Source organism: Schistocerca gregaria, chromosome 1 (assembly GCF_023897955.1).
Source record: "Schistocerca gregaria isolate iqSchGreg1 chromosome 1, iqSchGreg1.2, whole genome shotgun sequence".
NCBI classification, from domain to species: Eukaryota; Metazoa; Arthropoda; class Insecta; order Orthoptera; family Acrididae; genus Schistocerca; species Schistocerca gregaria.
The window spans coordinates 393,427,075-393,448,877 of record NC_064920.1 but is presented as its reverse complement, the minus strand read 5'-3'; the positions used below and the strand labels follow the sequence as shown (position 1 = coordinate 393,448,877).

Below are 21,803 nucleotides of genomic sequence, written 5' to 3'. Positions count from 1 at the left end.
GTTAATTCCTTGCTGTCAAACTGTTTTGATGTTGATAGTTGGTTTATTCCAGTTCAGTTCGGTTTAGTAAAGATAACAGCTGCTGTCGGTGCATACGTTTTGTTCCGGAGGATGCTGTAGTTCATGCTTTGGTACTTAAACATATGTAGATTATTAAAGAATAAAACTACCAACAAGGTATACACAAGAAGAACTGTGAAGACTGGAAAGTGGGAGAACTCGGGGAAGAGAAGTAAATCTGTGGGAGCCTTGCATGTGTTGCTTCGTAGGCAGAGCATTTGCTGTGGAAAAGTAGAGGTTTGAGTCCTGCTTAGTCACACTATTCTTAATTTGCCAGGAAGTTGCAAAATTGGTGTCCACTCAGTTGAAGAAGGGAAGTCCCATTGCAATAGAATATTCTTTGACAAACAATGTATTAAAGCTTCAATTCACAACATGTCATCCAACAGTTTATATTTTTTAACTTCATAAAGTACATGTATTGGGATCTGCTAGCTACAAATAGGCTTAGTAAGTGTCCCCAGTGCAAAGCACCCCATTTAAATGCACACAAGAGAAATCATAGTCACCTAAGATAAAAACACTTGCAAATTTTTGCTCTACAGTGGAGTGTTCTCTGATTTGAAACTTCCTGGCAGATAAAAAAACGTGTCAGCCCTGAGTTATCTGAAATTACTGCCTTTTGAGGGCAAGGCCACCTTAAACTGTATTAGTGAAGTAATACAACAATACAATGCATTATTCAGCATCTTATTTTTCTTTCTAACTGAAGAATAAGAATTGCAATGTACAGCACTTTCATTTTAAGTGCCAAATTTCACTCTCCATGTACCTACATGTTCAAATGAGTGCTCATCTTTTACATAGTTATTTTTATTAACAGGCAACAATTATATTGAAACAGATAACACATAATACAATACGTTTATTGTTTATGACAAGTATATACATCTATTTAAATAGCATTGTTCATACTGTGCTCACATTGTTCACACTGTGTTCCACATTACCAAACATACTGTAAGCAACTAATTAGCATCCCTGAAATGTTACTACTTCTTCAGTAGTTGATACCTTACAACCAAAAAGGGTGCTGCAAAGCCAGAACCGAAGAATAATATATACAATAAGGTCAATTTGTATGGGTTTGACAGGCTGAACGGTAGATTTCTTCCAGGCACACCACCTTCATCATGGGCATGGCCACCTCTCCTTGCAGTGGAAGTCATGAAGTTCCTCACAAGCTGCGTAATTCTTCCTGTCGACGACATTCTTGTTTCTGCAGAAAAAAATAGGCCTGTAAGATTATTTAATCTCCATTCAATCAACACGTCTCTAATACTGTATTCCACGGATACAATGAACTGGTGTCAAATTAATTGTAATTGTGAGAAATATTGATTACTGGCAGTTGTCTGTATGCTCCCTATGCACATAAAACTGTAATTATGGAGTACTATACACTGCCGAAAAAACACAGAAGTTCTAACATGTTAACGCAGGTATATGGACGACGCTACATGCTAGTCTATAGAAACCTGCCTTACGGGTTTTTCCGACTCTCTTTAAGGCAAGGAAATTAAGAAATAACTACACCACAGGAGCACCTCATTCACCTTCAGCTGATCAGGTGTCCTTGTACGCAACACATGAGTTCCAGGTGTATTGTCACTACTATCGCTACAACACGCCATCTGCTAAACCAACTATTACGGTAATAATTACGTACCTTAACGAAAAGGGAAGTAATATTACTCTGTTCCTCCTATCTGCGTTTTCGCAATCTGCTCAAGTACAGCACCCCGGCTCCCTAGCACAGCACAGAAGGAGTTCAAAGATAGACTAACTAACAAAGTACTTCTACTGAGGGGGCTTCTTCGATAATGTTGCCGCAAATTTCGATTTATAATTAACGTGTTAATTCTTAGTTGCTTTGATCATCAGCTCATCAAAGTATTTTCAACCACACGAAAGTTGTAAAATTTTGCAAAACAAGTTTTCCACAAAAATGAGTACGTACGCAGCTTAACACAAATTTTAAAATCTTTGGACGCTCAGGTGCAATCAGACATCAGTTGTTCGAAGGACAGTTGGAGACCTAATTTATAGTAATAAAATGTCTTAAACACGCTAAGTAAGTGAGTGTGGCAGATGGTTCTTATTACGAATGGTTATTGAAAAAAAAAATGTTGGCACGAAATTGGTACAAGTAATGAACTCCAGATCTATTCTAACTATTTCGTTTGGGATTAGTGAAAATGTCTCATTAAAGTATCAATATGTAAGTCCTCTCATGTAAAATGATCAGAGGATAGAATAAAACGATCAGAGAATAGTATCGAAATATAAATAGTAATTGAACCGTTGCTTTCACATGATGTGGAGTAGACTATCGTAATGGCTATGAATGTGGTTACTTTATTGACAGTACTCAGTATCTACGAGTCAGATCACCGGGGTGACCCAAAGGTAGCAGTTGCGTAATCTACTCTGAATATAGTCAGTAAATAGACTTTTTGGAATTTGTAAATTCGATTGCAAAACACGCAGCATGCTTTTATACGACATGCAGTAAAGGTTCCAACAACAGCAATGGAACCCAGAGCATCAGCCACAGTAAGTGCTAATTTAAGGCCAAGGCGTCCAACAACAAAGGAAGATTTTGCTATCCCCCCTCCCCCTAAAAAAAGATCAGGCTTAACAACTTCAGTTAAAGTTATGGCATAAAGCACTGCTATAAAAAAATCCAAACATTCACTCATAATTAATGAAACAGTGCCAGAATTTTCTCATGGAAATGCATTGGCTGGTGTGAAACATGACTCTGCCCCAAGAATCTATTTTCGTAATTTACAGGGATTGAATAGTAAGCTGAATGAGTTAGAACGTTTAAAGAGTGTCAACAGAGAACTCTCAAATGCCCAAATAATGTGTGTATTACTGAACACTACATGAAGTCTCCCAAAATGGAATCAGTTGTGTTACAATTCAGACTAGTGCATCAACTTATCAAGGAAAGTCTTCAAAGGTGGAGGAAGCTGCATATTTGTAAAAGACAGTGTTGCAGCTTCATCACTGGGCATATGCAACTCTCACTCCATAGAAAAAGACATAGAGTAGTTAGTTGTCGAAATCAACGGTGTATGTAATATGAGCTTATAGATGTGCTTTGGGCACTTGTGCTCCTTTTATAGCACTTGGACACCAGTATTAGAAAAAATGGCAAAAAGAAAACCTTCATGGGTCATAATCTGTGGTGATTTTAATATCAATTTTACTACAGGATGTGATGATCAGTGTAATTTTAAACATTTCACGAACTGTTACAAACTTGTAATGAAGTGTACGTCCTCAACAAGGGTAACCAACCGAAGTGAAAATGCCCTTGACTAAGAGGTTAGCAACATGGATTGTTCTGTTAGGTCTATAAATTTAGGATTTTCTGACAATAATGCACTGATTGTACAACCAGTCTTTCTGTGGAGTAAACCTCAACCCAGAAAAATGACAATGTAAAGCCGAAATTATTGTCAATGTACTTAATTTTTTGTACCACATGCATAGAGAAAACTGGGAGACTGTATAGCAGTCTCAATCAGCAGCTGAAAAATCTGAAACCTTTTTAAACATTTTCCACTACTATTTCAATTGCTATTTCCCTTTAAAAACGAAAAATATATGTAACAACGGAGTATCCTGCAAATGGATTACAGCAGGTACTATAACCTCAGCAAAGAGGAGGAGACAGCTCTTCTCCCTCAGCAAGAATAACCTTGGCAAAAGTGGATGATTTAATAAGTATTTTACTGTATACAAAAGAATATTTAGAAATGTGGCGAATGCTATTAAAAATAAGAAAAAGAAAAAAAAAACTGCACATGGCACCCTTCAGAAGTCTTCACACAATAAAAGCAAATTCATGTGGCATTTAGTTAATGCAAAAACAAGTAAGAATAGTAATGGTGTTAGTAATATTAAACTTAAAGTAAGTGCAATGTGATTACTAACCAAGAGGAAGTAGCTCACGAATGTAACTCCTACTTTATTGGAGCTGTAGAAAAACTAACAAAGCATCTAAAAAGTAATTGCTCCCCTCAACCAGACCTCAATACCTTCACCAACACAATGTTTTTATCACATACATGGGGAGCAGGTATAGAGAAGCTAATTTGTAATAAACAAGAAAAAATCGTCAGAAACAGAAGACATGATCCCTTGCTTCCTTCTCCATTGTTGCAGCAAACTTATTAGTAAGTCACTGATTCATGTAAGAAATGCTTCATTTTCAAATGCAGTATTCCCAAGAAAACTTAAAATAGCAAAAGTCATACCCATACTTAAAAGGGGATCTAAAGAAGATCCAAACAACACCCATCCAGTTGCAGTGCTGTCTTTATTCAGAAAAATATTTTGATATGCAGTGGTTGCCAGACTAAAATCATTTATTAGAAAAAATAACGTTCTTTCTTGTGCTCAGTATGGTTTCCAAGAAAATGAAACCACTACTGATGCAGTATATGAATTTCTTGATACTACATCCTGTTGACAAGAAATTCCCAGCTATAGATATGTTTCTTGACCCCACCAAGGCTTTTGGCATGGTAAATCATAACATACTTTCGCAAAAATTGGATTCTTATGGGATAAGGGGAACTACCCATGGCTGGGTCAGCAGCTATGGCAAAGACCGAGAAGTCAGTCAATCAGGAACACTAAATGGTGTGCACTCATTTACACATCATACAACATAGTGTGCCCAGGGCTGTGTTCTAGGTCCCTTGTTATTTCTACTTTATATAAATGACCTCACTTCCACCCTACCCACTAGCAAGGCATTTCTGTTCGCTGATGATACTAATATCCTTATATCAAATACAGATGAAACTCTTCAGTCATCAATTACTAGAAATACAACCCTACTAGACTAATGGCTTGCATCAAATGGAATACTCCTAAATGCCTAACCTTCCATACCATTCAGGACAGAACTCCTTAAGTTCCAACAGTAACACTAAGTGGTAGCAATGTAGAATTTGTCAAAGAAATAAAATTCATGGGGATTAATATCACTGATATATTCACATGAAAAAACCACAAAGACATGATTAGTTCCAGGCTAAACAAAGTATGTTTTAAGCTCCACTCAGTGAGGGACGAGTTAAACACCAGCATATTGACTTGCATGTATTATGCTCTTTTCCATTCAGTACTATGCTATGGATTTATTTTTGGGGTCATAGTACTGAATTAAGAAAATTATTTATACCAGAGAAAAAGGCAGTCAGAATAATCCTATACAAAAAGCAAAGAGAAACATGTAAACAACTCTTTAAAAAATTAAAGATACTGCCTCTCCCTATCAAATGTATATTTGAACTTCCCTGTTTTATTAAACAAAACATCAATGGATTGCACAGGAATCTGGACAGTCACTATTGTGACACAAGGCCAAAAATTGTTGAGACTAGTTCCCATTCTACTAAACTCTATAGCAATAGTGTGAAATGTTATTAAATCAAACTCTACAACCATCTCCTGGAAAATTTTTTTCGAGAATCAACAAAATTTAAAAACAATTTAAGAACACTCCTAACAGAGCATTGCTTTTACGGCATACAAGACGTTCGTGAATGTGGTCTATCATAAATTAAATTATATATTTTTATTATGTTTCAAAATCAATCTGTTTCATTAGAAATAACCTATTGTCCATTACTGAACTCTGGTATTATTATAAACACATATGTAATATATCTTCAGCGAGATGTATGCTATAGGAAACAGTCCTATTTCTATATATGTTCTCATATCATTCGTTTGACTTTTCCCATATCATGTTGTACACTTATGTACATTGAGTGATTGAATGGATCAATAAATATATGAATACATCATTACAGCTAGATTTCTGCCATAACCAGTTTCAACAAGAGTGTAGGTCTCAGGCATGATATTTTTTTCTGTTTCAGTATTAAATGTTAGTTGCAAAAGTCTATGCCAGTACCATATTATCTCAGGTTTGTTAGTCTCTTTGGGAGATTTATGCTACAAACAAATATAAAATTGTAAACCTCTGAGATTACACCAAATTAATTACTGCACTAAGCAGGTGCACTGTGGTTCTGTTGTTGGAGACAATCTCCCAAGGAAAACTAACTACAATGTTTAAAAAAATGTTGACGCATCACACTTCTTGCCATATGTTGTCAACTATAGTGTGAAATATGCAGAAATAACTGCTTGTCAATGAACATGAGGTGACATCACTTAATTTACATCTCTCTGTGCCAAAAGAAATAAAAATAGCAGGGGGTCTTCCCCACTCTTTTCCTTTTTGCATTATGTTTTTAAGACTTCCATTGTAACAGTTGTTTTAAGTTATTCATAACTAGCTTCATGGGGGAGTTTGTACATTGTGGGTTATTGTTTTACATTGCTGTTGTTGTGGTCTTCAGTCCCCAGACTGGTTTGATGCAGCCCTCCATGCTACTCTATCCTGTACTAGCTGCTTCATGTCCAAGTAACTATTGCAACCTATATCCTTCTGAATCTGCTCAATGTATGCATCTCTTGGTCTCCCTCTATGATTTTTACCCTCCACGCTGCTCTCCAATACTAAATTGGTGATCCCTTGATGCCTCAGAATATGTTCTACCAACCAACCCCTTCTTCTAGTCAAGTTGTGCCACAAATTTCTCTTCTCCCCAATTTATCCAGTACCTCCTCATTAGTTACATGATATAACCATCTAATCTTCAGCATTCTTCTGTAGCACCACATTTGAACACTTCTATTCTCTTCTTTTCTAAACTAGTTACAGTCCACGTTTCACTTCCATACATGGCTAATCTTCATACAAATATTTTCAGAAAAGTCTTCCTGACACTTAAATCTATACTCGGATGTTAACAAATTTCTCTTCTTCAGAAATGTTGTATAATCATATTTGCAAACTGTGAATGTATTTCAAGTATTTAATATGGTTGTGGATTGTCAACAGTGTCTGTATGCATGTGTGAAGGACATTTTCATCTAACTAGAAACTGTAAAATACATCATAACAATTCATCATTTTTAAAACTGTTGCATCACTTTGAGTAGTGACAAGTACTTTTTAGACTCTCATTGTAATTGTGAACCAGTTTGATCTTCTTCTATGGATCTAAATGCAGCTATTGGTACAACAGACAACTCTGATAGTGTCCAAACAATAGTGAAATCTCTATCCTCACCCTAAGTTAAGCAAGAAAAAGAAAACATAAACTATGGTCCAAATCTGTCATTTGACTCAAGGTGTAATTTTTCACAGGGACCTCATCCTTCAAAGTGATGAGGAACTTAGTGACAATCTCGGACCACGGGGTGTTCACTTTGTTTGGCGTGTTCGGAAGGATCTGAAGGACAATAGCATTGATACTGGTGCTTTTATCCTGACCTTTGAAAGGGATACACTCCCTGAAAAGGTCAAGATTATGGTTTATCAATGTGACATGAAGCCATACATCCCACCATGTATGCGATGGCTGGCCGGGGTGGCCGAGCGGTTCTACACGCTACAGTCTGGAACCGCGCGACCGCTACGTTCGCAGGTTCGAATCCTGCCTTGGGCATGGATGTGTGTGATGTCCTTAGGTTAGTTAGGTTTAAGTAGTTCTAAGTTCTAGGGGACTGATGACCTTAGCAGTTAAGTCCCGTAGTGCTCAGAGACATTTGAACCTATGAGATGTTTTAAGTGCTTGTGTTTTGGCCACGACTTCCTGCTGTTTGCAGGCCCCTCTCTGTGGTGACTGTTGACGTCCATTCCATGAGGGGAGTTCCTGTGTTCCCCCTCCTGTTTGTGTGTTAATTGTCATGGCAATAAATAATTCTCCACATTCACCAGATTGCCCAGTTTATAAGAAGGAAAAGAAGATACAGGAGTGTGAGTCCCTTGATTGTCTAACCCACACTAAGGCTCATAAGAAGTATGCACGTCTTCATCCTGTGTCCATGACGTCTAGCTATGCATTAGTTACATCTTCACCCCATCCTCCCCCTTTCTTACCCCAGTCCCTAACCTGTCTCCTCCCCCCCCCCCCCTTCCCCTGCAGCTACCACAGCCCCTCCCTCTGGGCACCGCTCCCCCTCCCCAGCCGGAGAAGTGTCCCACTTCTTCGATGTCTGCCAGTCAAGAGTGCCCCTCCAGGGATCCCCCTCCCTGGCACCTTCAAGGCCAAAGGTCTGCTGCCACACGACGACCACGAAAACCATGGTCTGTGGGCCCCAAGGTCGCCCGATCTCTTTCTGTTCCAGATGTCACTGCAGCTGGCTCATTTTTGCCACACAGCCCTCCTCAATCTCTAACAGAAAAGAAGGAGAAACATAAGTACCCGGACAAGGAACCTCTGGTGTCGCCAGAGGTCTCAGCCCCACCTTCACAACCTGACTCTGACCTGTTGTTCATGGATGTTGCCCCCCTCCTTGTCGGTGACAGCTGGTGACCCAGCAGCATGACTGGCTTTAGCCTGTTCACCCCCCATTTGAATCATCATTCTGTGCTTATCCAATGGAATTGTAATGGATATTACCATCACAATCCGGAGTTAAAATCCCTTATTTTGTTTTATTCTGCAGCTTGTGTGGTTCTACAGGAATCTCATTTTATTGATGACCACTCACCGACCCTTCGTGGGTTCTGTGCTTTCTGTTGAAATTGAATCAACCCCCTGCAGGCCTCTGGTGGCGTTTGTACATTGGTGGATATGGATGTTGCTAGCACATGGATTCCTCTTCAAACTACATTAGAAGCGGTTGCTGTTAGGGTCCACGTCGACTCTGAGGTCACTGTTTGCAGTCTTTATCTCCCTCCTGACAGGTATCTTTCACCTGCTGCCTTAACTGCCCTTCTTCAGCAACTTCCTCCTCCCTTCCTCCTTCTCAGGAATTTTAAAAATCATCCCTCACGGGACAGCGCATTTCCATCTAGTCGGGGTCTTCTCATAGACGCAGTTTCTTGCAGACCAAGACTTGTGCCTTCTTAATGATGGCTCCCCTACTCATTTCAGTGCCGTTTATGGCACCTTTTCTGCCATTGATCTTTCTCTTTCTTCTCCCTACCTCCTCCCTTCATTCCACTGGTCGCCACACAACCACCTTTGCGATAGTGACCACTTCCCGTTGATTCTCTCGCCCCCTTCCCACTCCCCGATGGACAGGTTACCTTGTTGGTCTTTCCAGCACACCGATTGGTCCCTATACACTGCACAGGTCATTCTTTCCCCCTCTTTGTCGGGATGTATTGATGATGTCCTCCGTGATGTATCTGATGTGATTGTTTGTGCCACTGCCCTTGGTATCCCACGCTCATCCAGACCATTTCGCCATGAGCAAGTCCCTTGGTGGAATCTGGCCATTGCTGCTGCCATCCGTGATCGCTGTCGAGCTTTGCAACACCTTATGGGGCACCCATCTGCTGTCAATCTTATTACCTTTAAACACCTTCGTGCCAAAGCCCATTACTTAATCAAACAGAGGAAACGGGTGTGTTGGGAATGCTTTGTTTCTTTCCTCGGTTCTACTGTCCCTATGTCACGGGTATGGGCTATACTTTCCTCCCTCCAAGGTTGCCATCGACAGTCTACCCTGCCGGGCCTTGCCCTCCCGGATGGCCTTTGCATGGACCCGTTGATTCTCACGGAACATCTTGTGACACAATTTGGAACAGCATCAGCATCAACCTCCTATCCGGCTGCTTTCCTTCACCAGGAACAGCAGGCCCAAGCTTTCGCCTTATGTTTTACCCCTTGTCAGTCAGAATCTTACAGCAAACTTTTTACTGAAGGGGGACTTCTTTCCGCACTTTCTTCTCCTCATGATATGGCCCCTGGCCCAGACTCCATTCATAACCAACTGCTTCAACATCTGAGTGCTCCACAATGACAACATCTTCACTGGGTGTTTAACTGTATTATGCTCCAGGGTGACTTCCCTTCTCAATGGAGGGATAGTATCATGGTTCCCATCCTTAAGCCTGGTAATAACCCCGTTTGTCGAAAGATGTTGGCCAATTAGTCTGACAAAGGTTGTTTGCAAGTTACTTGAATGGATGGTAGCCTGTCGGCTCAGTATGGTCCTCGAGTCTCGGGATCTTGTATTGTCCCCTTACCAGTGTGGCTTCCGGGAGGGATGGTCTGCGATTGATCATTTACTTTGACTGGAAACTGCAGTTCGCCAGGCCTTTTCCCGGCGCTGCCATTTGGTTGCAGTATTTTTCGACCTTCACAAGGCTTGTGACACAACTTGGCGCCATCACATCTTTCTTATATTTCATGAGTGGGGTCTTCGGGCCCCACTCCAGATTTTTATCCACCCGTTCCTGTTCCATCGGCCATTCAGGATTCAGGTTGGTACTGTTTTTAGTTCTCCATGGATCCAGGAGAATGGCATCCCACAGGGTTCCGTATTGAGTGTACTTCTTTTCCTCATTGCTTTAGATGGACTTGTGGCAGCTGTCAGTCCTTTGGTCACCCCTGCTCTGTTTGTGGATGATTTCTGCATTTGGGTTAGTTCCTCTTCAATGGCCTCTGCAGTGCGACAGCTCCAGGGAGCTATACGGTGTGCCTCTGTATGGACCCCCTCATAGGGGTTTCAATTTTCTCCTTTAAAATCGTGGGTGGTCCACTTCTGTCCTTGTAGTACAGTCCACCCCGATCCGGAGCTCTACCTCGATGCACAACAACCTGTGGTCGCACATTTCATTTCCTGTGTCTTCTTTTCGACAACAAGCTCACTTGGCTGCCTCATATCAGACTTCTGAAGGTAGGATGTTTCCATAAACTCAATGTCCTTCGCTTCCTTGCCCACACCTCTTGGGGTACGAACCACTCCACCCTTCTCCGCCTTTATCGGGTGTTAGTTGTGTCTTGCTTGGACTATGGTTGTCAAGTTTATGGTTCGGCTGCTCCTTCCACAGTGCACCTTCTGGATCCGGTCCACCATCATGGTATCCGTTTCGCCACCAATACCTTCCCTACCAGCCCTGTTGATAGTCTCCTGGTTCAAGCTAGGATCCCCCCCCCCCCCCCTTTTCTGTTCGGCAGTCCCAGCTTCTGGTTTCTTATGCAATTACTGTCTGTTCCTCTCCCACTCAACCTTCCTATTCTATCCTGTTCCCAGACCAAGGACACCGCCCACCTGATTCCTGCCCTCGGGTGGGTTTACCGGTTGGGCTCCATCTTGCATCTCTTTGCTATGATTTTCAGCTTCCTTCTTTGTTCTGTCTCCCTTGTTTCCTGTGCTTGAAGATGCTGGACTTATGACGCAACTGCCACCATCACCACTGAGCCACGAAATGACCCCCACAGTGTTCAGTGCTGTTGGTGTCTGCCAAACACCTGCTGCTGCTCTCTAGCCAGTGGTCTCAATTTGACTGGGGAATCGCTGGTTTCTACCACGAAACTAGAAGACACTGCTAGGTGTCCCTTTCTGTCGTCCAGTACTCTGGCCAATGCCCTTAGTTTAACATCCACCAAGTCAGCATTCACCGTACAAGCAATCTACATTCCAGTTGTGTGTAAAGAGTGCTGGCTGTTTTCTACACCTGTCATGCTGAATGAAAACTGAGTGATGGCCTGTATGAGGGAGCACCCAAATACCAGGTGCATTCAAAATCTAAGGCCAGATTTTTTTTTTCTCCGGAGTGGAAAGAGATAGAAACATGCAAATTGTTTTAAAATGAGGCTGCGTTCATTGTCAATATGTCCCAGAGATGGCAGCACCGTACGGCAGATGGAATTTTACCATCAGCGGCGAGAATGAGAACTGTTTTAAATACTTAAAATGGCGACGTTTTCCTTATTTGAACAGCGTGCAATCATTCGTTTTCTGATTTTGCGTGGTGTGAAACCAATTGAAATTCATCGACAGTTGAAGGAGACGTGGTGATGGAGTTATGGATGTGTCGAAATTGCGTTTGTGGGTGCGACAGTTTAATGAAGACAGAACATCGTGTGACAACAAACCGAAACAACCTCGGGCTCGCACAAGCCAGTCTGATGACATGATCGAGAAAGTGGAGAGAATTGTTTTGGGGGATCGCCGAATGACTGTTGAACAGATCGCCTCCAGAGTTGGCATTTCTGTGGGTTCTGTGCACACAATCCTGCATGACGACCTGAAAATCCCAAAAGTGTCATCCAGGTGGGTGCCACGAATGCTGACCGATGACCACACGGCTGCCCGTGTGGCATGTTGCCAAGCAATGTTGATGCGCAACGACAGCATGAATGGGACTTCCTTCTCGTCGGTTGTGACAATGGATGAGACGTGGATGCCATTTTTCAATCCAGAAACAAAGCGCCAGTCAGCTCAATGGAAGCACACAGATTCACCACCACCAAAAAAATTTCGGGTAACCGCCAGAGCTGAAAAAATGATGGTGTCCGTGTTCTGGGACAGCGAGGGCGTAATCCTCACCCATTGCGTTCCAAAGGGCACTACGGTAACAGGTGCATCCTACGAAAATGTTTTGAAGAACTAATTCCTTTCTGCACTGCAAGAAAAACGTCCAGGAAGGGCTACGCGTGTGCTGTTTCACCAAGACAATGCACCCGTACATCGAGCTAACGTTACGCAACAGTTTCTTCATGATAACAACTTTGAAGTGATTCCTCATGCTCCCTAATCACCTGACCTGGCTCCTAGTGACATTTGGCCCTTTCCGACAATGAAAGACACTCTCCGTGGCCGCACATTCACCAGCCGTGCTGCTATTGCCTCAGCGATTTTCCAGTGGTCAAAACAGCCTCTTTTAGAAGCCTTCACTGCTGCCGTGGAATCATGGCGTCAGCATTGTGAAAAATGTGTATATCTGCAGGGCGATTGCGTCGAGAACTAACGTCAGTTTCATCGATTTCGGGTGAGTAGTTAATTAGAAGAAAAAAAAATCAGAGGCCTTAGAACTTGAATTCACCTCGTAATTGTCCAGATCTTATGGAATAATAAGGAACTGTTATCTTTAAACCGATTGTCTGCCTGCAGCCATTTACAATACCATCCATCCTTTGTCATTATCCAACCTAGGTTGCTCCAGTTAGGAGTCTACCACTTCCTGACAAGCATCAAGATGGCTACCACCACTTATTAGTAGTCACTGCAGCCCCAATGTGATGCAGTACATTGAGCACGCAGTAAAGGAAAGCAAGGAGAAATGTGGAAAGAGAATTAATGTTCAGGGAGAACAAGTAAAAATATTAAGAAGTGCTGATGACATAGTAATTCTGTATGAGATGGCTAAGGGCTTGGAAGAGCAGTTGAAGGGAGTGGACAGCACCTTGAAAATAGGTTGTTAGGTGACTATCAACATGAGTATAACAACCATAATAGAACATAGCTGAATCAAATTAGGTGATGCTTAGATTAGATTAGGCAATTTGACATTAAAAGTAGTCAATGAGAGTTGCTATTTGGGCAGCAAAATATCTGACAGTTGGCAAAGTGGGTAGTATATAAAATCCATACTGGCAATAGCAAGAAAAACATATCTGTAAAAGAAAAAAATTGTTAACATTGAATATAAATGTAAATGTTAGAACATCTTTTCTCCAGCATTTGTGCAGAAATGTCACCTTGTATGAAAGAGACATTTGGACAATAAGCAGTTTGGACAAGAAGAGAATAGAAACTTATGATGTGCTGCTACAGAGCAGGTTCAAATACAGTATATGTAGGTTGCAGAGGTTACGTAACGATAAAGTTTGCACAGGATTGTCAAGCGTGCAGAGCTACATCAAACCAATCTTTGCACTGAGACCGCAGCTGCCGCCGCCACCGGCACCACCACCACCACCACCACAAACAACAACAACAATGGAAAATTTTTCTGTGCATAACAGTTATACACTGCTATTTGGAGGCACAATATTCTATGACAGCTTCATGAGTGTGACACCCTGGGGCTGTCTGCATGTCTCTATTTGCTCCTTGTTATCAAACACTATTCAAGCAAAAAAAGTGTTCCTCAAGAAAGTGACTTAAATGTTATCTTTACCATGACTATGAATACTGTAATGTCTATGGCAAGGAATCCCATATGGTGCTCTTTATTTTGGATCATTTTGAAGCTTTTTTGTTCATTTCCTAACAGAATGGTGTGTGGGATGGAGGGAGGCAGCCAGGCTGGCACCATTTGATCAACAGTTTTATTTTATGTTTAATTTACTTAACCTGCAAATAAGGAATAGTGTTTTATGTTTTAGAGATTCAGTGACGTTTTGAAGTCTCATATTTGATGTGAAACTTTTGTAGGTTAGCCTACCTTAGGGACCAGTTAGCACTGAAGGTTGTGAAGATCTATCACTGAGGTGAATTTGATAACTTTGATGCTGAGTTATGCACTAAAAAGTAAAGTCAAATTGTACAGCGCCGTTGGCTGGAAGACCCCAAGGGATACATTCTACCGCCAAATTGGAAAGGGTTTCCTTCCACCGTGCACAATGGCTACGTTCCTTGTGGATTTTGAGAGTTGTGTAGTATGTGTATTTGTTGGGTGTAGATGAGCGTAATGAGGGTTTGTATAGTGTGGTGTTATGTTTACATTGGATAATGATGATGAATATGATGGGAGGAGGCAGAGGGAGAAATCTGGTGACAGCACAAAGCCTACACCTCTCAAATGGCATCAAGGAACCACCCGGCTCCCTGTCCAATGGCTGGATCACCAACAGCAGTTCACATGAACTCACTTCATTTAAAAATCAGGATACTGGTTCAAAGATGAATGATCAGGAACTTTGTATCCTCTTGCTGACCAAGTACTAGTAGTGAAAATTTCATCCACCAGCAGGTTTTGAACTGGCTTACATCGGGGTGAGTGCCACGGCACAGGCTTACATTAGCACCCTCTTCTATGAAGATGGGTATTTGCATACAATATTTAGTTCTTGGGAGAAGATAAGATATATTTTGGTAGTGAAAGTTCCTACCTACTCCAACTCTCCTGAGTGTCTTTCAATCTATAGAACATCTGCATCCAGCAGAATGCTCTGACTGTCTTGCAATGAAGAAAAAAAAAGCTGTAGGAGTTGCCCTGAGTGCAAGGCATAGATCTAATAAGGAACATAAATTATAGATGTGGCAGCCAAGGAAACAAGTACTGAAAACCTTTTGGTTCAGTGTGCATTCTCCCTAGAGGCTAATTGTGTAAACACAGAGTCCTGCCTCAGGGGAAGAAGAGTGGCTGGATGTGACGGTGAATAAACTGCAGCATGTAAAGTATATTCAGCCCTGTTGTTCTTTCTTCCTGCCACTTAGACAAGAATATATTCTTTTCATTCCTTTCAGGTAGGACATAGTTTGATATGATGCAAGGTTTACTCTTCTAGTGAAAGGAATTTCTCCCTTTCCAGTGTGCAGTGCTTGTTACAGGGTCAGTTGGGGTGTGTACTTGGATTGTGTAGTTGGTAGTGCACTGCCTATAAAATGCTGTGATTCATGTCTGAATTGTGGTGTGATGCAAGGTTTTAACTTGTCACATACAGTCATCATAGTAAATATTCTACTTAGAGTAAAATAATGATATCCCCAGATATTAGTGTTTGTGCATTAATGTGAATGAGAAAAATTCAAATATTATAATATATAAAAGCCTTGAGAGGCAAAAACCATTTGAGCTCTAGGAAAACATATATTGTCTATTATTATATAATAAATTACCATTAACTTTAAACAAACAACGGTGAATTAATATTACAACACCATTCTCACTGTAGCATCAATGTTTAGCTATGGAGACAGAAGAACAAGATGGTGCAATGTTAGCACACTGGACTTGCATTTGGGAGGATGATGATCAAATCCCTATCTGATCATCCAGATTTAGGTTTCCAAAGGTTTTCCTAAAACTCTAAACGCAGTTGTTGGGATAGTTCCTCTGAAAGGGACCAGCCAATTTTCTTCCTCATCCTTCCCCAAATGTAAGCTTGTGCTCCTACTCTTATGATGTTTTTGTTGATAGGACATTAAACACTAATCTTCCTTTCTTTGAAAGCATAAAAACTTCTAGGGTTTCTTAAAAAAACTGACAACTTCAATCTCAATAGGTAGTTATAAGAGAAAAAAAAAACAATTAAAGGGCAGAGAATTACATGAAATACAAAAGTCTCTAAATTGTCCATAAAAGAGGGAGACACATGCTATTAATCCATCAGTAAGTATGGGAGGGAGGAAGAGAATTTGAGGTGAGATCTAGAACTAGTTTCCAATTATGTTTATTTCAGGACCACATTTGCCTGTGGAAGTTCCTACTACCACAGAGCCGATTCCAATGATTGTTCACAGATAATGCCACATTTTATCCTCAAATACCAGTTTTGTTGTCATTGCTAGACAGTGACAGTCATTGCTAGACAGTGACAGAGGGCTTGAATAAATGGCCTTCAGTTCTGCAAAATCCTGTTGTGTTACTGGAGTTCTCATCATTTCATCTAGTACCTGGTTACATGTTAGCTTTGAATTTTTAGTTCTGTTATGGCAGTTTGATTTCTCAGCTTTAATGGCATGTAGCACATACCTGCTTGGTGAATCTTCACACATCCATTACATGTTTATTAAATTTCTTCTTCCAGGCAGCTTCCTGGAACCAAGAGGCTGAAGAATTGTGCATTGCTGTCAGTTAGAAGAATAATATTTATATGCATTTAAAAGAGCTCGTCTGCCCAAACACACATCCTGCAAAAATGTAGGTATTATTTTTGGTTATTTAGAGAATATTTACTTATATATGAATGAACAACTCAAGACTTTAGAAAATAAGAGTAGACAGCCACCTTCCTCAATATGTGATTTCCGAAACATGTTATCGTGTACCTTTTTGAAAAGTGAATGGAATAAAATAGTCTGCTAAATTTGGAATGAAATGTTTTGTTAAAAAATCTCTTTTGTGTTTCTTAAAAGCCACGGCCAATTTTTCTCAGGGTGCTATCGCCAGAAATCTCATACATATTCCAACGCGAAGACATCCGTCTTGCGATGGATTAAAAAAAAATCTTTCTTTAATGTTGCGCGATAAGAAAATTAAACACAAAACTCAATTAATTATTTATTTTTCTCTGTGAGGCTTGATGCTCTAGTATAGCCGCCTATGTGCAATGGCAGCGATGCAATTGAAATAATTGTTTTTAATAAAACTGTACCTTGGGCCTAAAATGAAATGTAAAATATTATAAGATGCTGTTTTCTATTTATTGAGATTAAATCCTTTCAGTACTTTCAGAATTAAATGACTCTTAACAAAGTTTTTATCATTTTAACACCAATAGCGTTGCTCAACAATGCACTTACACAAAATGGCCAGGGCAACATTTAATTTTTACATAATTAAAGAAGTGGCAGGGAAGGTACTTTCGTTCTACTAACAAAAATATATGCTACATTGGATACCGACATATATATGTAACAAAAATTATAATTACACTACATATAGTTACATTAATTACAGACCGTGATCTATATGCGTCCTTCAGCTAGGACGTCAGAACCAAGAAGGCGCTATCAATGCCTGAGCTCAAACTCCCACCATATACCAAGAAGTATTCACCTGTCATGGTTGGGCATGGGGAACCCAGGTAAGGGGACCACCCAGGTTGTTGTTGTTGTGGCTAGATGACACCCATGGGAAGAGCCCGCATTTGGAGTGGGTGGCAGCAGTGTGGATGTCTTGCAGATGAAGCAGAATTTCTCCTGTGGAAGCTACACTGTCCCCAGCAGTCTCTGTGAGGTTTCTGGGGCTCATTTTTGACTTGAAGCTCATGTGGTTACCTCATCTTAAAGACCTGAAACAGCAGTCACTTAAGGCTTTAAGTATTTTAAAATGTCTTAGCCACAGTACATGGGGAGCTGACAGGACTTGTCTGCTCCAGTTTTACAGGGCATTTGTGCGATCTCGGCTCGATTATGGGTGCACGGTGTATGGGTCTGCGAGGCCTTCTTCTTAAAGATGTTGGACGTTGTGCACCATGAAGGGCTTCAGTTGGCCACTGGGGCATTCCGAACTAGCCCCAAACAGAGCCTCTGTGCAGAGGCTGGTGAACCGCCACTTCATATGCGGCGACGGCTACTTACAGTGCGCCAGGCATATCATATCATAATCCAGTACACAGCCTTGACAACATCCTCCCAGGGAAGACTCCGTGTACCTCCTCTGTCCATACCCAGCATAATCTCAAGGTCAAGAACTGTTGGAAACTGGCTGGCACTTATCTAGGTGTACATAGAAAACAATCAAAAAGTCCACATCCAGGCTGGCAGGTACAGCACCCCCTATCATTAATCGAGGGACATATGCCATCTTTTGTACCAAAAATGGGCACTTTTATGCTCTTGGCTATCTGGACAGTTCTTTTTTTACTGTTTCTGATCAATCAATATCTCATTAATTGTATCTACAAGAATAAGCATGAAACATGCAAAATTTTATTAATAACTTTTTTATTTTCAGGCAATTTGAAAGTGATTTACAGCTACCAGAGAAAGTGCTAAAATACGAAGCATTCATAAATGATGTTCTTAAAGAAGACCTGAAGAAAGTGCATGCACGGCAAGACCATGTTACCACAGAAATAGCTGAATATATTCAGCTTAAAAACACTATTCAAACACTGAAAGAGGCTGACATGGTTAAGGATGGATTTAAGGCGAAAATGAATTTGGGATGCAACTTTTATGTGCAAGCAAATGTATCTGATCCAAAGACTATGTTCATAGATATTGGTTTGGGACATTATTTGGAATTTACACTGGATGAAGCTCAAAAATTTATTGACAGAAGATTGGAATTGCTGTGTCAACAAAGCAACAAACTGAAGAAAGATAGTGCTCAAACCAAAGCAATGATTAAAATGGTGCTTGGAGGTCTGCATCAACTCCAGTCAGAGAGTGGAAGTGCAAAGTAACATTGTTACTACATGGTCTGTTACAGATTGACTTTTAACTTATTGTGGTATACTTTTGTACAATTATATTATTTTACTTGATTAATTTTGTAGTTTTATTATAGCTGTAAAGCGAAGTGAAAGTGGTCACATTTGATGCCTTCTATGGTAATGTAACCTATATCCCACGCAGACTGCTGGCGAAATGGTGTGACGTCATTAGGAATATGGGAAGGGGAAAGTGAGATCACTACTAACAAGTTGTTAATGTGTTAATGCAAGCAAATTTCCAGCTCTCTCTCTCTCTCTCTCTCTCTCTCTCTCTCTCTCTCTCTCTCTCTCTCTCTCTCTCTCTCTCTCTCGAAATAAATAGAATTCAGTCAAATTTCAGCTGATGTTGTTGCTGCCTGTTTTGTAGTAGTATGAGCAAAGTAGAAATCATTCTCCTCTCGCTGAATGCAAAAATGGTTCACAGAAAACTGCGGACGTTGTTTGTCATCGATTTCTGAAAGACGGAGAACTACATCACAAATGGGTGTCATGCTCTTAAAAAACTAATAAAAATAATGCAAGGATTTGAGGAAAGTGACAGATTAAAATTTGAAATACAACTGCTGAGGAAAGAAAACCACACTTGAAAAGAACTAATAAGATTCTGAACCCAAGTGTTCAAAGTGTGTGGCAGAAGTAAATAGATGTGCTGCTTCTCCAATAAAACAACAAATTAGAGATCATGTAAATAGCATTTTCTCTCTGTATTTCACACCAGGTCGGTTTTGATCTTGTTAAAAATAAACAGGGAGTTAAGGGGGGCCTGAACAATATCGCTAAAGCTCTCATCTTTAGTGCTTTCTTAACTGAAACTTGTACATACTTGTGGAAAAAGAGATATCATTTTCCTTGCCAATTAACACATCAGAAATGGACCAAGCGATTCAGGTACAGACTTGGAATTCTATAAACACTGCTGCCCTTATGAAAGATTAGATACAACATACTAAAACGCTTCCTTGAGGTTTTTTCTAACATGCATTGTGAAGAAATAGCAATGCCTGCTGCCATCCAGAAGAGTTTAATGATGTTGGTAAACTCTGCATTTGGAATATTGGAGCCTTGTAAATCTTGACATTCGAGCTAAACTAAGATTCTTTGGTTAAATTTTTTTTGTCTGAAATTCATTGCCTGTGCACGTTTTACAACAGCCTGACACCTTTCGAAATGAGAAATAGAATGCAGCTTCTAATATTAGCTGTAAATACTGACAACATCCCTTTGCCATTAAATACATGTGTTATAGGTGGTGCCAGTGAGGTGCTGTCAGATGTTTCTCCAACAGAAGAAGCTGAACAGAGCTTCATAAAGATAAACATACCTGGTTGTCTATTAACTTGATTAGAAATATGACAGCTGATATGGATTATACTAATTTCAGGCAACAAGAACTAGATCTGTTGCAGTTTCCTAGTGATGAACCACCAATCAATGATGATTGCAAATCCCAAGAGGACTGAAATGTTGTGCAGGTTATGTAGCTTTTAAATGCAAGCACATCGACAGTTCCTTGGGTTCAGCACCAGAAAAACTTTGTGTGGTTTCAGATTACATTGTTGCTAATAGCTGGACCCTTGTAACATCTAGAGGTGGAGTCACTTCTCATTCAGCTTACTAGTTCAGTAAAATAAAGCAGTTTGAAGTAATATTTTGCAGTGTTCATTGGTGACAAGTTAAGGAATGATGCAAAAGTTAATTTCTGCATAACTGCAAAGTTTCCTGGAATCCATCACAAGTTAATTTCTCTTTTCGTAAGTACAATCGATCTTTATTGGAATAACACATCAGAACTCAGAAGCTAAAACAGAAATCATAAAAAAAAACCTGGCCACAAAGAAATATCATCAGAGGTTTGCGTCATCGTCGGCCTCAGCTACAGTGAGTATTTATGGATTCTGTAACATGTTCTATGTTTAAAATTAAAGTCCTTGAAGATGGCTATTGTGATAACACACAACTGTTAATGTCCTATAATTTTAGGTGGAAGCGGTGCTTAATAATGTGTGTCAGCACTTAACGACACACAGTTCATGAGGCTGGTGTTATGCTCTCACAGTAGAAGTATTCCCAGTGATGTCATAGGATCGAATAGCAGCGTGACCAGTTGGAATGGGCTACCTTGCTTTTAGTAACAATTAAGAAGTTGCACATGTGCAGTAGAGACTGAAAACTCTTGTGTTTGGCCATTATTCAAATGAACTTAGTTAAGAGTCCGCCCAGAATACCATGCCTGATAGATGTGCAAACAGCAGGGCACACATGGGGAGAGCAGTAGTCATGGTGGCTGCTGGCAGCTGTAGGGGAAATGCCATTCAAAACTGAAGCCTACATTCAATTCTTTTTGTATATATTAAGGTGGTCCCTCCACGTCCACACCTGCTGGATGGCTATTTAAAAACATATGTCATCTGTGCTGTGGTTAGAATCGGAAAACAATAGCACCAAAGATGTAGCAATTCATTTTGGCATGGCTTGTTAACCATTTTTAACTATCAGAAAAGTGCCACAAGTGGTGAGTATTGAGTAAAATCTGTACATTTCTCTTGCTGCCATGTTAAAATTTGCTTGTTATGCCAAAACACAGCAAAATTTACACAATCACACATCATTAACATGTTGTGCAGGCACAACTGCCAGACAGTTCTGAAACAGTGGTTTGTTAAGTTTATTAAGTGAGTGGCAGAAATGCATGCTACACAAGCTCCGTCCACAGCAATGTTATCCCCCCCTTTTTTTTCTCCTTTGTACCCCCTTGTACAATGTAGTAAAAGATAGATTTCTACTTACTTTAAAAATAACACACTAAGTTGCAGACAGGCACAATTGAAAGACACATATATAAACTTT

The 21,803-nt window shown here is 40.4% G+C and overlaps 1 protein-coding gene and 1 long non-coding RNA gene across 9 annotated transcripts; one reads left to right on the top strand and one right to left on the bottom strand.

The window, feature by feature from the left end:
* Positions 1-910: 910 nt before the first annotated feature.
* On the bottom strand, positions 911-1,819 carry LOC126348989 (uncharacterized). The gene is made up of 2 exons (XR_007565176.1): positions 1,730-1,819; positions 911-1,279 (listed from the first exon to the last, which is right to left on the bottom strand). It is a non-coding gene; the product is annotated as an uncharacterized LOC126348989 (long non-coding RNA).
* Positions 1,820-1,922: 103 nt separating this feature from the next.
* Positions 1,923-19,011, top strand: LOC126348903 (protein UXT homolog). Of its 8 annotated transcripts, none has more exons than XM_050002397.1 (3): positions 1,923-2,012; positions 16,602-16,714; positions 18,473-19,011. In XM_050002397.1, exons 2-3 carry the CDS (start codon positions 16,668-16,670, stop codon positions 18,924-18,926), a joined length of 501 nt encoding a protein of 166 aa, XP_049858354.1. In that variant the 5' UTR covers positions 1,923-2,012; positions 16,602-16,667; the 3' UTR covers positions 18,927-19,011. The 8 variants fall into 8 exon arrangements, with proteins under 8 accessions (XP_049858354.1, XP_049858350.1, XP_049858355.1 ...); XM_050002393.1 differs by lacking the exon at positions 1,923-2,012 and adding an exon at positions 2,047-2,134; XM_050002398.1 differs by lacking the exon at positions 1,923-2,012 and adding an exon at positions 2,054-2,138.
* The last annotated feature ends 2,792 nt before the right edge of the window (positions 19,012-21,803 follow it).

Excerpts from the sequence above, each read along its gene's own strand:
- LOC126348903 (XM_050002397.1), top strand. The coding sequence starts at position 16,668 with ATGCATTTAAAAGAGCTCGTCTGCCCAAACACACATCCTGCAAAAAT. Across the intron at positions 16,715-18,472 it reads AACACACATCCTGCAAAAAT|GCAATTTGAAAGTGATTTAC; the intron begins GTAGGTATTATT and ends TTTTATTTTCAG.